Source organism: Carcharhinus amblyrhynchos, chromosome 35 (genome assembly GCF_965287045.1).
Source record: "Carcharhinus amblyrhynchos chromosome 35, sCarAmb.v2.hapA, whole genome shotgun sequence".
Classification (NCBI taxonomy): domain Eukaryota; kingdom Metazoa; phylum Chordata; class Chondrichthyes; order Carcharhiniformes; family Carcharhinidae; genus Carcharhinus; species Carcharhinus amblyrhynchos.
In genome coordinates, this window is record NC_137358.1 from 18,265,300 (window position 1) to 18,278,762 (window position 13,463).

The following is a 13,463-nucleotide window of genomic DNA, read 5'->3' on the forward strand; positions in this document are numbered from 1 at the left end:
AAGCATGTTTCGATGATGAGATTAAGAAAAATTTACGATGGATATTGACAGGCGAGGGGAATGGGCCAGAATCTGGCAGGTGGAGTTTAATCTGGAAAAGAGTACGCGGTTACCCATTTTGCCTGGAAAAATAAAAGGGCGAATTATTATTTGAACGGGAAATAGATTCTTTACACAGGATCTGTTCTTTACGCAGACGGGTGGCTGGGACGAGCTACAGGAGTAGAGGCGGGTACAATTCTGTCTTGTAAAAAAGTGTTCCGATAGTAAGATTGGATTTAGAGGGATGTGCGGGCAACTGGAGCTGGCTCAGTGGTTAAAAACCAAGGGGTAGCATTGGGCCGAAGGGCCTGTCTCCATGCTGTAAACCTCTACGACTCTGGTGACGTCAGCCGTCACTCTTGAGACTGCGGGCTTCCGGTCCTTTGGGAGAGGAATTTGGGAATTTCAGCAGCTCGGGAGTAATGCACGGGGGACGCAGGCTGCTGTACGATGGGTGAGGGAGACTAGAACATGCTGAGCCGTGTGCTGTGGTTACATAAAGCGCGTGACTAATGCTGGACATCTCCAGTTGGCAACTGAAGCGGAGTAAATTATCGCTGAGCTGGAAAAACAACACGCAAAGCACAGCCAATAAAATCGGGAGTGGGGGTAGGGGGGTGGGGGGGGTCCCTTCCCTCGTCTCCGTCTCCCAGCCCACAGCAATGCCTTGTCTGCTGTCGACGTTCCAGCAAACGCTCCCCCACCCACTCGCAGGGAAAGCGAATCCTTGTCCGGGGAAATGAATTCTCTCCCGTCGGTCTAAATTGTTTCTTGCGGCTCTGCTCCGGGCTGATTTCTCCTCTCGTTCATTCCGTTTTGTCACAGCCGACTGAGCCAGTGTCAATTATCCCACTCGAGAGCCTGTCTGTGAGCAACCCAAGAGAGAACTCGCCGCGTCCCCGGGGCCTTGACCCATATATCGGAGAACTCCCCCCTCGCTGGCCAACACGCAAACATCATCGCAAGTTCAGGCTGAAAACAGAGTCAGCGGGTCATTTGTAGAACGCTGGTAAACAGCTTAGCTAAAGGGATCAGAGAATAAAGGGAGAATTAGAAGAACAGATAGGAAGAAAATGGAATGGATTTCGGTCCGATTAGGTAGAAAAGGGGAAATAAAGAGAGGGAGTGAAAGATTAGATCTAAATAAAAGAGAATGAAGAGACAGAGAGAGGTGCAGTGACGGGGTAGACCATTTGGAACTTAGAACACTACAGCACAAACAGGCCCTTCGGCCCACAAGTTGCACCGATCGTATCCATAACCTACCAAGCCATAGAACTATCTACATAGAACATAGAACATTACAGCGCAGAACAGGCCCTTCGGCCCACGATGTTGCGCCGACCAGTTAAAAAAACAATGACCCTCTAACCTAAACCAATCCCTTTCCATCCATAAACCTATCCACGGATCTCTTAAACGCCCCCAAACTAGGCGCATCTACAACTGCAGCAGGCAGGGCATTCCAATCCCTCACCACCCTCTGGGTAAAGAACCTGCCCCTGACATCCGTCCTATATCTACCGCCCCTTAATTTAAAGCCATGCCCCCTCGTGCTAGCTTTCTCCATCCGAGGAAAAAGGCTATCACTATCCACCCTATCTAAACCTCTAATCATCTTATATGTTTCAATAAGATCCCCTCTTAGCCGCCTTCTTTCTAACGAAAACAACCTCAAATCCCTCAGTCTCTCCTCATAGGACCTTCCCTCCATACCAGGCAACATCCTGGTAAACCTCCTCTGCACCCTCTCCAAAGCCTCCACATCCTTCCTGTAATGTGGGGACCAGAACTGCACACAATACTCCAAGTACACAATACTCTATAACTCTCAATCCCATTAAATCCCATGTACTCATCCAGAAGTCTCTTAAAAGACCCCAGCGAGTTCGCCTCTACCACCACCGACGGCAGCCGATTCCACTCACTCACCACCCTCTGAGTGAAAAACTTACCCCTGACATCTCCTCTGTACCTGCTCCCCAGCACCTTAAACCTGTGTCCTCTCGTAGCGACCATTTCAGCCCTGGGAAATAGCCTCCGAGAATCCACCCTATCTATTCCTCTCAACATTTTATAAACCTCTATCAGGTCGCCTCTCAACCTTCGTCTCTCCAGGGAGAAGAGTCCCAGCTCCCTCAACCTATCCTCATAAGGCATGCCTCCCAATCCAGGCAACATCCTTGTAAATCTCCTCTGCACCCTCTCAATAGCCTCCACATCCTTCCTGTATTTAGGACGGAGATGAGGAGACATTTCTTCACCTGGTGAGCCTGTGGAATTCAGTCCCACAGGAAGTAGTTGATGCCAAAACATTGAATGTATCCAAGGGACAACTGGATATGGCACTTGGGGCGAATGGGATCAAAGGTTATGGGGAGAAAGCAGGATTAGGCTATTGTGATAGAACATTACAGCACAGTACAGGCCCTTCAGCCCTCAATGTTGTGCTGAGCTATGTCCAATCCCAAGATCAAGCTATAAGAACATAAGAAATAGGAGCAGGAGTAGGCCATCTAGCCCTTCGAGCCTGCCCCGCCATTCAATAAGATCATGGCTGATCTGAAGTGGATCAGTTCCACTTTCCCGCTTTCTCCCCATAACCCTTAATTCCCCTGTCTATCAGAAACCTGTCTACCCGTGACTTAAATATATTTAGCGAGGCAGCCTCCACCACTTCAACGGGCAGAGAATTCCAGAGATTCACCACCCTTTGAGTGAAGAAGTTCCTCCTCAACTCTGTTCTAAACTGCCCCTGTATCTTGAGGCTGTGCCCTCTAGTCCTGCTGTCCTTTCTAAGCGGGAAGAATCTCTCTACCTCTACCCTATCCATCCCCTTCATTATCTTATACGTCTCTATAAGATCCCCCCTCATCCTTCTAAACTCCAACGAGTACAGACCCAGTCTATTTAGTCTCTCTTCATAGTCCAACCCCCTCAACTCCGGTATCAGCCTAGTAAACCTCCTCTGCACTCCCTCCAAGGCCAAAATATCCTTGTGTAAGTGCGGCAACCAAAACTGCACACAGTACTCCAGCTACGGCCTCACCGGTGCTGTGCTGTCCAGTTTCCCGGGCTGTGTTGTTCTTTGTTGTTTGAGGAGGGTAACCTGATAAGGGTTTACAAGTGGCACGGACAGAGGGGAGAGTCAGATGCTCGTTCCTAGGGCAGAAAAGTCAAGTACTAGGGGACAAGGGTTTACGGTGCGTGGGGGAGAGTTTAGAGGAGATGTGCGAGGCAAGTTTTATTACACAGAGTGTCTGGAACGCAGGAGGTGGTGGGAGTTGGTGTGATAGCGGCCTGCACTCTACCCAGAGGAGAAACTCCCATCTTTATGTTTCAACCGCGTCTCCTTCTTCCAAAACACACAATGAAGGGAAAACGTCCTCTCAAGTCCCACAGCATCTTATGGGTGTCAATAAAACCTCGATGGGTGAGAGGGGAATCACAGAGATGAGGCTCGGGATGGGTTTGAATCTTGACGTTGAGGCCTAGCGGGATTTGGTTCCGACGGGGGCCATTAATGTGGAAGAGTCAGGATTGTGGACAAAACCCTGTGGAAATGTGGAATTCCCACCGTCTTTTCCTTCACTCAGGTTTGGAAGAGGAGAAAAAATCGGGATCCGGGATGTCGGACACGGTTCCAGAAGCCAAGCCCAAACCGGCTGTTCCCATGAAGCCTTCGGCCGTGGGCTCACAGTTACTGGGCTACGTGGGGATTGACACTATCATTGAGCAGATGCGAAGGAAAACAATGAAGACCGGATTCGATTTTAACATCATGGTCGTTGGTGAGTTTAAATGTGATATTTAACGCACAGTGGGTTAGCGCTGCTGCCTCACAGCGCCAGGGACCCGGGTTCGATTCCCGGGGGCACGGTGACACAGTGGGTTAGCACTGCTGTCTCACAGCGCCAGGGACCCGGGTTCGATTCCCAGGGGGCACGGTGACACAGTGGGTTAACACTGCTGTCTCACAGCTCCAGGGACCAGGGTTCGATTCCCAGGGGCACGGTGACACAGTGGGTTAGCACTGCTGTCTCACAGCGCCAGGGACCCAGGTTCGATTCTCGGGGGGCACGGTGACACAGTGGGTTAGCACTGCTGTCTCACAGCGCCAGGGATCCGGGTTCGATTCTCGGGGGCACGGTGACACAGTGGGTTAGTGCTGCTGCCTCACAGCGCCAGGGACCCAGGTTCGATTCTCGGGGGGCACGGTGACACAGTGGGTTAGCGCTGCTGTCTCACAGCGCCAGGGACCCGGGTTCGATTCCCGGGGGCACGGTGACACAGTGGGTTAACACTGCTGTCTCACAGCGCCAGGGACCCAGGTTCGATTCTCGGGGGGCACGGTGACACAGTGGGTTAACACTGCTGTCTCACAGCGCCAGGGACCCGGGTTCGATTCCCAGGGGACACGGCGACACAGTGGGTTAACACTGCTGTCTCACAGCGCCAGGGACCCGGGTTCGATTCCCAGGGGGCACGGTGACACAGTGGGTTAGCACTGCTGTCTCACAGCGCCAGGGACCCGGGTTCGATTCCCAGGGGGCACGGTGACACAGTGGGTTAGCACTGCTGTCTCACAGCGCCAGGGACCTGGGTTCGATTCCCCGGGGGCACGGTGACACAGTGGGTTAGCACTGCTGTCTCACAGCGCCAGGGACCCGGGTTCGATTCCCAGTGACACAGTGGGTTAGCACTGCTGTCTCACAGCGCCAGGGACCCGGGTTCGATTCCCGGGGGCACGGTGACACAGTGGGTTAGCACTGCTGTCTCACAGCGCCAGGGACCCGGGTTCGATTCCCCGGGGGCACGGTGACACAGTGGGTTAACACTGCTGCCTCACAGCGCCAGGGACCCAGGTTCGATTCCCGGGGGGCACGGTGACACAGTGGGTTAGCACTGCTGTCTCACAGCGCCAGGGACCCGGGTTCGATTCCCGGGGGGCACGGTGACACAGTGGGTTAGCACTGCTGTCTCACAGCACCAGGGACCCGGGTTCGATTCCCGGGGGGCACGGTGACACAGTGGGTTAGCACTGCTGTCTCACAGCGCCAGGGACCCGGGTTCGATTCCCAGGGGCACGGTGACACAGTGGGTTCGCTCTGCTGTCTCACAGCGCCAGGGACCCGGGTTCGATTCCCAGGGGACACGGTGACACAGTGGGTTAGCACTGCTGTCTCACAGCGCCAGGGACCCAGGTTTGATTCCCGGGGGGCACGGTGACACAGTGGGTTAGCACTGCTGTCTCACAGCGCCAGGGACCCGGGTTCGATTCCCGGGGGCACGGTGACACAGCGGGTTAGCACTGCTGTCTCACAGCGCCAGGGACCCGGGTTCGATTCCCGGGGGCACGGTGACACAGTGGGTTAGCACTGCTGTCTCACAGCGCCAGGGACCCGGGTTCGATTCCCAGGGGCACGGTGACACAGTGGGTTAGCTCTGCTGTCTCACAGCGCCAGGGACCCGGGTTCGATTCCCGGGGGGGGCACGGTGACACAGTGGGTTAGCACTGCTGTCTCACAGTGCCAGGGACCCGGGTTCGATTCCCGGGGGGCACGGTGACACAGTGAGTTAGCACTGCTGTCTCACAGCGCCAGGGACCCGGGTTCGATTCCCAGGGGCACGGTGACACAGTGGGTTAGCTCTGCTGTCTCACAGCGCCAGGGACCCGGGTTCGATTCCCGGGGGGGGCACGGTGACACAGTGGGTTAGCACTGCTGTCTCACAGCGCCAGGGACCCGGGTTCGATTCCCGGGGGGCACGGTGACACAGTGAGTTAGCACTGCTGTCTCACAGCGCCAGGGACCCGGGTTCGATTCCCGGGGGCACGGTGACACAGTGGGTTAGCTCTGCTGTCTCACAGCGCCAGGGACCCGGGTTCGATTCCTGGGGGCACGGTGACACAGTGGGTTAGCTCTGCTGTCTCACAGTGCCAGGGACCCGGGTTTGATTCCCGGGGGGCACGGTGACACAGTGGGTTAGCACTGCTGTCTCACAGTGCCAGGGACCCGGGTTTGATTCCCGGGGGGCACGGTGACACAGTGGGTTAGCTCTGCTGTCTCACAGCGTCAGGGACCCGGGTTCGATTCCCGGGGGGCACGGTGACACAGTGGGTTAGCACTGCTGCCTCACAGCACAAGGGACCCGGGTTTGATTTCCAGTTCGGGTCACTGTGTGGAATTTGCACATTCTCCCCATGTCTGCATGGGTTTCCTCCCTTAATTTTTTTACTGTTCAAAAATTTATCCATCCTTGCCTTAAAAACATTCAATGAGGGAGCCTCAACTGGGCAGGGAATTCCACAGATTCACAACCCTTTGTGTGAAGAAGTTCCTCCTCAACTCAATCCCAAAGCTGCTCCCCCTTATTTTGAAGCCATGCCCCCCAGTTCTAGTTTCACCCACCAGTGGAAACAACTTCCCTGCTTCTATCTTATCTATTCCCTTCATAATCTTGTATGTTTCTATCAGATCTCCCCTCATTCTTCTCAATTCCAGTGAGTATAGCCCCAGTCTACTCAGTCTCTCCTCATAAGCCAACCCTCTCAACTCCAGAATCAACCTAGTGAATCTCCTCTGCACCCCCTCCAGTGCCAGGATATCCTTTCTCAAGCAAGGAGACCAAAACTGTACACAGTAACTCCAGGTGTGGTCTCACCAGCACCTTATACAGCTGTAACATAACCTCACTGTTTTTAAACTCCATCCCTCTGGCAATGAAGGATAAAATTCCATTTGCCTTCTTCATTACCTGCTGCATCTGCAAACCAACTCCTTGCGATTCCTGCACTAGGACACCCAGATCCCTCTGCACAGCAGCACGCTGCAATATTTTACCATTTAAACAATAATCCATTTTGCTGTTATTCCGACCAAAATGGATGACCTCACAGTTACCAGGGGACACATAAGGGGCAGAGATCGGATATTCGCACAGCGATGTTTGTACATCCTTTTTCCCAGGGCAGGGGAATTGAAAACAAAAGGGGATTGGTTTAAGGTGAGAGGGTGTAATGATTTTAATCAGCCAATTGAGATTGGCCTGATGAAGGGTCAAAGTGATGGTCCAATCAGGGAGCCCCATACTCTGTACTGAAACAAGAGTGTCAGTTCCTCTGGCACTCCGAGTGTAGACTGTGCACTGAGGGTGCTCTGTACGCTGAGGGTGCTCTGTACACTGAGGGTGCCCTGTACACTGAGGGCGCTGTGTACACTGAGGGTGCCCTGTACACTGAGGGTGCCCTGTACACTGAGAGCGCTGTGTACACTGAGGGTGCCCTGTACACTGAGGGTGCCCTGTACACTGAGGGTGCTCTGTACACTGAGAGCGCTGTGTACACTGAGGGCGCTCTGTACACTGAGGGCGCTCTGTACACTGAGGGTGCTCTGTACACTGAGGGCGCTCTGTACACTGAGGGCGCTCTGTACACTGAGAGCGCTCTGTACGCTGAGGGTGCTCTGTACGCTGAGGGCGCTCTGTACGCTGAGAGCGCTCTGTACACTGAGGGCGCTCTGTACGCTGAGAGCGCTCTGTACGCTGAGGGCGCTCTGTACGCTGAGAGCGCTCTGTACGCTGAGGGTGCTCTGTACGCTGAGGGCGCTCTGTACACTGAGGGTGCTCTGTACACTGAGGGCGCTCTGTACGCTGAGGGCGCTCTGTACGCTGAGAGCGCTCTGTACGCTGAGGGTGCTCTGTACGCTGAGGGCGCTCTGTACGCTGAGGGCGCTCTGTACGCTGAGGGTGCTCTGTACACTGAGGGTGCTCTGTACACTGAGGGCGCTCTGTACACTGAGGGCGCTCTGTACACTGAGAGCGCTCTGTACGCTGAGGGTGCTCTGTACGCTGAGGGCGCTCTGTACACTGAGAGCGCTCTGTACGCTGAGAGCGCTCTGTACACTGAGGGCGCTCTGTACGCTGAGAGCGCTCTGTACGCTGAGGGTGCTCTGTATGCTGAGGGCGCTCTGTACGCTGAGAGCGCTCTGTACGCTGAGAGCGCTCTGTACACTGAGGGCGCTCTGTACACTGAGAGCACTCTGTACACTGAGAGCGCTCTGTACACTGAGGGCGCTCTGTACACTGAGAGCACTCTGTACACTGAGAGCGCTCTGTACACTGAGGGCGCTCTGTACACTGAGAGCACTCTGTACACTGAGAGCGCTCTGTACACTGAGGGCGCTCTGTACACTGAGGGCGCTCTGTACACTGAGGGCGCTCTGTACACTGAGAGCGCTGTGTACACTGAGGGTGCTCTGTACACTGAGAGCGTTGTGTACACTGAGGGTGCTCTGTACACTGAGGGCGCTCTGTACACTGAGGGCGCTCTGTACACTGAGAGCGCTGTGTACACTGAGGGTGCTCTGTACACTGAGAGCGCTGTGTACACTGAGGGTGCTCTGTACACTGAGGGCGCTCTGTACACTGAGGGCGCTCTGTACACTGCGAGTGCTCTGTACACTGAGGGTGCTCTGTACACTGAGGGCGCTCTGTACACTGAGGGCGCTCTGTACACTGAGGGCGCTCTGTACACTGAGGGCGCTCTGTACACTGCGAGTGCTCTGTACACTGACAGCACTCTGTACACTGAGAGCACTCTGTACACTGAGAGCGCTCTGTACACTGAGGGCGCTCTGTACACTGAGGGCGCTCTGTACACTGAGGGCGCTCTGTACACTGAGAGTACTCTGTACACTGCGAGTGCTCTGTACACTGACAGCACTCTGTACACTGAGAGCGCTCTGTACACTGAGGGCGCTCTGTACACTGAGGGCGCTCTGTACACTGAGAGCACTCTGTACGCTGAGGGCGCTCTGTACGCTGAGGGCGCTCTGTACACTGAGAGCGCTCTGTACACTGAGGGTGCTCTGTACACTGAGGGCGCTCTGTACGCTGAGAGCGCTCTGTACACTGAGAGCGCTCTGTACACTGAGAGCACTCTGTACACTGAGGGCACTCTGTACACTGCGAGTGCTCTGTACACTGACAGCACTCTGTACACTGAGAGCACTCTGTACACTGCGAGTGCTCTGTACACTGAGAGCACTCTGTACACTGAGAGCACTCTGTACACTGAGAGCACTCTGTACACTGAGAGCACTCTGTACACTGAGAGCGCTCTGTACACTGAGAGCACTCTGTACACTGAGAGCACTCTGTACACTGAGAGCACTCTGTACACTGAGAGCACTCTGTACACTGCGAGTGCTCTGTATACTGAGAGCACTCTATATACTGTTAGCATTCTGCGTACTCAGAGTGCTTTGTACACTGAGAACGCTCTGTATACTGCGATCGTTCTGTGTACTGTGAGCGCTCTGCATACTGACAGCGCCCTGTATAGTGTTGCTGGATCTTGTAACTAAAGGAATTTTGGTGAGGGGGACTTATTACAGAGGAGAAAGGTTTAGAACGGACCCGAGGGGCGACCTCCTCACGCAGAGGGTGGTGTGCGTACGGAATGGTGCGCGTATGGAATGGTGCGCGTACGGAACGGTGCGCGTACGGAACGGTGCGCGTACGGAACGGTGTGCGTACGGAACGGTGTGCGTATGGAACGGTGTGTGTACGGAACGGTGTGCGTACGGAACGGTGTGCGTATGGAACGGTGTGTGTACGGAACGGTGTGCGTACGGAACGGTGTGCGTACGGAACGGTGTGCGTACGGAATGAGCTGTCAGAGTAAGTGGTTGAGGCAGGCACAATGGCGACATTTAAAAAGCATTTGGATTGGTACATGGATGGGGAAGGATTGGAGGGATATGGGCCAAAGTTGGACAATGAGACGAGCTGGGAGGGCAGCACAGAGCAGTCGGGCCGAAGGGCCTGTTTCCATGCTGTGTGATTTTATTCCGTTAGCCTGATCCCCGCGTCCAATGACAAACTGATTCCCAGTTTGCAGTTTGGTTTCACGATAAGATACTCATCTCTCCGCCTCTGTTCCCCCAGGTCAGAGTGGCTTGGGAAAATCGACGCTGGTTAACACCTTGTTTAAATCCCAAGTCAGCCGGAAATCGTGCGGGAGAAACCGCGAGGAGAAAGTTCCGAAAACGGTGGAGATTCGCACAGTGGGTCACGGTGAGGTCACTTACAAACTGCCCAGTTCTCTTTTCCCCTCCGTCCCCGGGAATCACACCCTAAACCTGGCCGACTACGCCCTATAACCCAGGCCCACTCGTCCTGGCAAAATCCCTGGAAATCTCCCTCTTTCCACTGAGCCGGATGATCCGCCATAGAGAGACTGGGGAAGCAGGCTCGAGGGGCTGAATGGCCTCCTCCTGCTCTTATTTTTTGATTTGATTTATTATTCCCACACGCGCTAACACACAGTGAAAAGTATTGTTTCTTGCGCGCTATACAGACAAAGCATACCGTTCACAGAGAGCGCAGGGTGTAACGTTACAGTCGTAGCTAGGGCGTAGAGAAAGATTTTTGGGTAGCACAGTGAGTTAGCACCACTGCCTCACGGCGCCAGGGACCCGGGTTCGATTCCCAGCTCGGGTCACTGTCTGTGTGGAGACTGCACATTCTCCTCGTGTCTGCATGGGTTTCCTCCGGGTGCTCCGGTTTCCTCCCACACTCCATACAGGATAACACAGGATGGAGTGTGTTATCCAGCCTGTGTTATCCTGTATGTAACACACTCCAGCCTGCGTTATCCTGTATGTAACACACTCCAGCCTGTGTTATCCTGTATGTAACACACTCCAGCCTGTGTTATCCTGTATGTAACACACTCCAGCCTGTGTTATCCTGTATGTAACACACTCCAGCCTGTGTTATCCTGTATGTAACACACTCCAGCCTGTGTTATCCTGTATGTAACACACTCCAGCCTGTGTTATCCTGTATGTAACACACTCCAGCCTGTGTTATCCTGTATGTAACACACTCCAGCCTGTGTTATCCTGTATGTAACACACTCCAGCCTGTGTTATCCTGTATGTAACACACTCCAGCCTGTGTTATCCTGTATGTAACACACTCCAGCCTGTGTTATCCTGTATGTAACACACTCCAGCCTGTGTTATCCTGTATGTAACACACTCCAGCCTGTGTTATCCTGTATGTAACACACTCCAGCCTGTGTTATCCTGTATGTAACACACTCCATCCTGCGTTATCCTGTATGTAACACACTCCAGCCTGTGTTATCCTGTGTGTAACACACTCCAGCCTGTGTTATCCTGTATGTAAAACACTCCATCCTGCGTTATCCTGTATGTAACACACTCCAGCCTGTGTTATCCTGTGTGTAACACACTCCAGCCTGTGTTACCCTGTATGTAACACACTCCAGCCTGTGTTATCCTGTATGTAACACACTCCAGCCTGCGTTATCCTGTATGTAACACACTCCAGCCTGTGTTATCCTGTATGTAACACACTCCAGCCTGTGTTATCCTGTATGTAACACACTCCAGCCTGCATTATCCTGTATGTAACACACTCCAGCCTGTGTTATCCTGTATGTAACACACTCCAGCCTGCGTTATCCTGTATGTAAAACACTCCATCCTGCGTTATCCTGTATGTAACACACTCCAGCCTGTGTTATCCTGTGTGTAACACACTCCATCCTGTGTTACCCTGTATGTAACACACTCCAGCCTGTGTTATCCTGTATGTAACACACTCCAGCCTGCGTTATCCTGTATGTAACACACTCCAGCCTGTGTTATCCTGTATGTAACACATTCCATCCTGTGTTATGCTGTATGTAACAAACTCCATCCTGTGTTTTCCTGTATGTAACACACTCCAGCCTGTGTTATCCTGTATGTAACACACTCCATCTTGCGTTATCCTGTATGTAACACACTCCAGCCTGCGTTATCCTGTATGTAACACATTCCATCCTGCGTTATCCTGTATGTAACACACTCCAGCCTGTGTTATCCTGTATGTAATACATTCCATCCTGCGTTATCCTGTATGTAACACACTCCATCCTGCGTTATCCTGTATGTAACACATTCCATCCTATGTTATCCTGTATGTAACACACTCCAGCCTGTGTTATCCTGTATGAAACACACTCCAGCCTGCGTTATCCTGTATGTAACACACTCCAGCCTGTGTTATCCTGTATGTAACACACTCCAGCCTGCGTTATCCTGTATGTAACACACTCCAGCCTGTGTTATCCTGTATGTAACACACTCCATCCTGCGTTATCCTGTATGTAACACACTCCAGCCTGTGTTATCCTGTATGTAACACATTCCATCCTGTGTTATGCTGTATGTAACACACTCCATCCTGTGTTATCCTGCATGTAACACATTCCATCCTGTGTTATGCTGTATGTAACACACTCCATCCTGTGTTATCCTGTATGTAACACACTCCATCTTGCGTTATCCTGTATGTAACACACTCCAGCCTGCGTTATCCTGTATGTAACACACTCCATCCTGCGTTATCCTGTATGTAACACACTCCCTCCTGCGTTATCCTGTATGTAACACATTCCATCCTATGTTATCCTGTATGTAACACACTCCAGCCTGTGTTATCCTGTATGAAACACACTCCAGCCTGCGTTATCCTGTATGTAACACACTCCAGCCTGCGTTATCCTGTATGTAACACACTCCAGCCTGTGTTATCCTGTATGTAACACACTCCAGCCTGCGTTATCCTGTATGTAACACACTCCAGCCTGTGTTATCCTGTATGTAACACACTCCATCCTGCGTTATCCTGTATGTAACACACTCCAGCCTGTGTTATCCTGTATGTAACACATTCCATCCTGTGTTATGCTGTATGTAACACACTCCAGCCTGTGTTATCCTGCATGTAACACATTCCATCCTGTGTTATGCTGTATGTAACACACTCCATCCTGTGTTATCCTGTATGTAACACACTCCATCTTGCGTTATCCTGTATGTAACACACTCCAGCCTGCGTTATCCTGTATGTAACACACTCCATCCTGCGTTATCCTGTATGTAACACACTCCATACTGCGTTATCCTGTATGTAACACATTCCATCCTATGTTATCCTGTATGTAACACACTCCAGCCTGTGTTATCCTGTATGAAACACACTCCAGCCTGCGTTATCCTGTATGTAACACACTCCAGCCTGTGTTATCCTGTATGTAACACATTCCATCCTGCGTTATCCTGTATGTAACACACTCCAGCCTGTGTTATCCTGTATGTAATACATTCCATCCTTTGTTATGCTGTATGTAACACACTCCATCCTGTGTTTTCCTGTATGTAACACACTCCAGCCTGCGTTATCCTGTATGTAACACACTCCAGCCTGCGTTATCCTGTATGTAACACACTCCATCCTGCATTATCCTGTATGTAACACACTCCATCCTGCGTTATCCTGTATGTAACACATTCCATCCTATGTTATCCTGTATGTAACACACTCCAGCCTGTGTTATCCTG

General features: G+C 52.4%; 1 protein-coding gene across 1 annotated transcript in view; it reads left to right on the forward strand.

Moving 5' to 3' along the window:
* The window catches only part of septin3 (septin 3), a 53,151-nt gene that overhangs the window by 11,648 nt on the left and 28,040 nt on the right, over nucleotides 1–13,463 (forward strand). Inside the window, exons 2-3 of the mRNA XM_080217303.1 lie at nucleotides 3,639–3,833; nucleotides 9,991–10,119. Of these exons, the coding sequence (XP_080073429.1) occupies nucleotides 3,639–3,833; nucleotides 9,991–10,119 (324 nt within the window). The remainder of the gene's footprint in view (nucleotides 1–3,638; nucleotides 3,834–9,990; nucleotides 10,120–13,463) is intronic.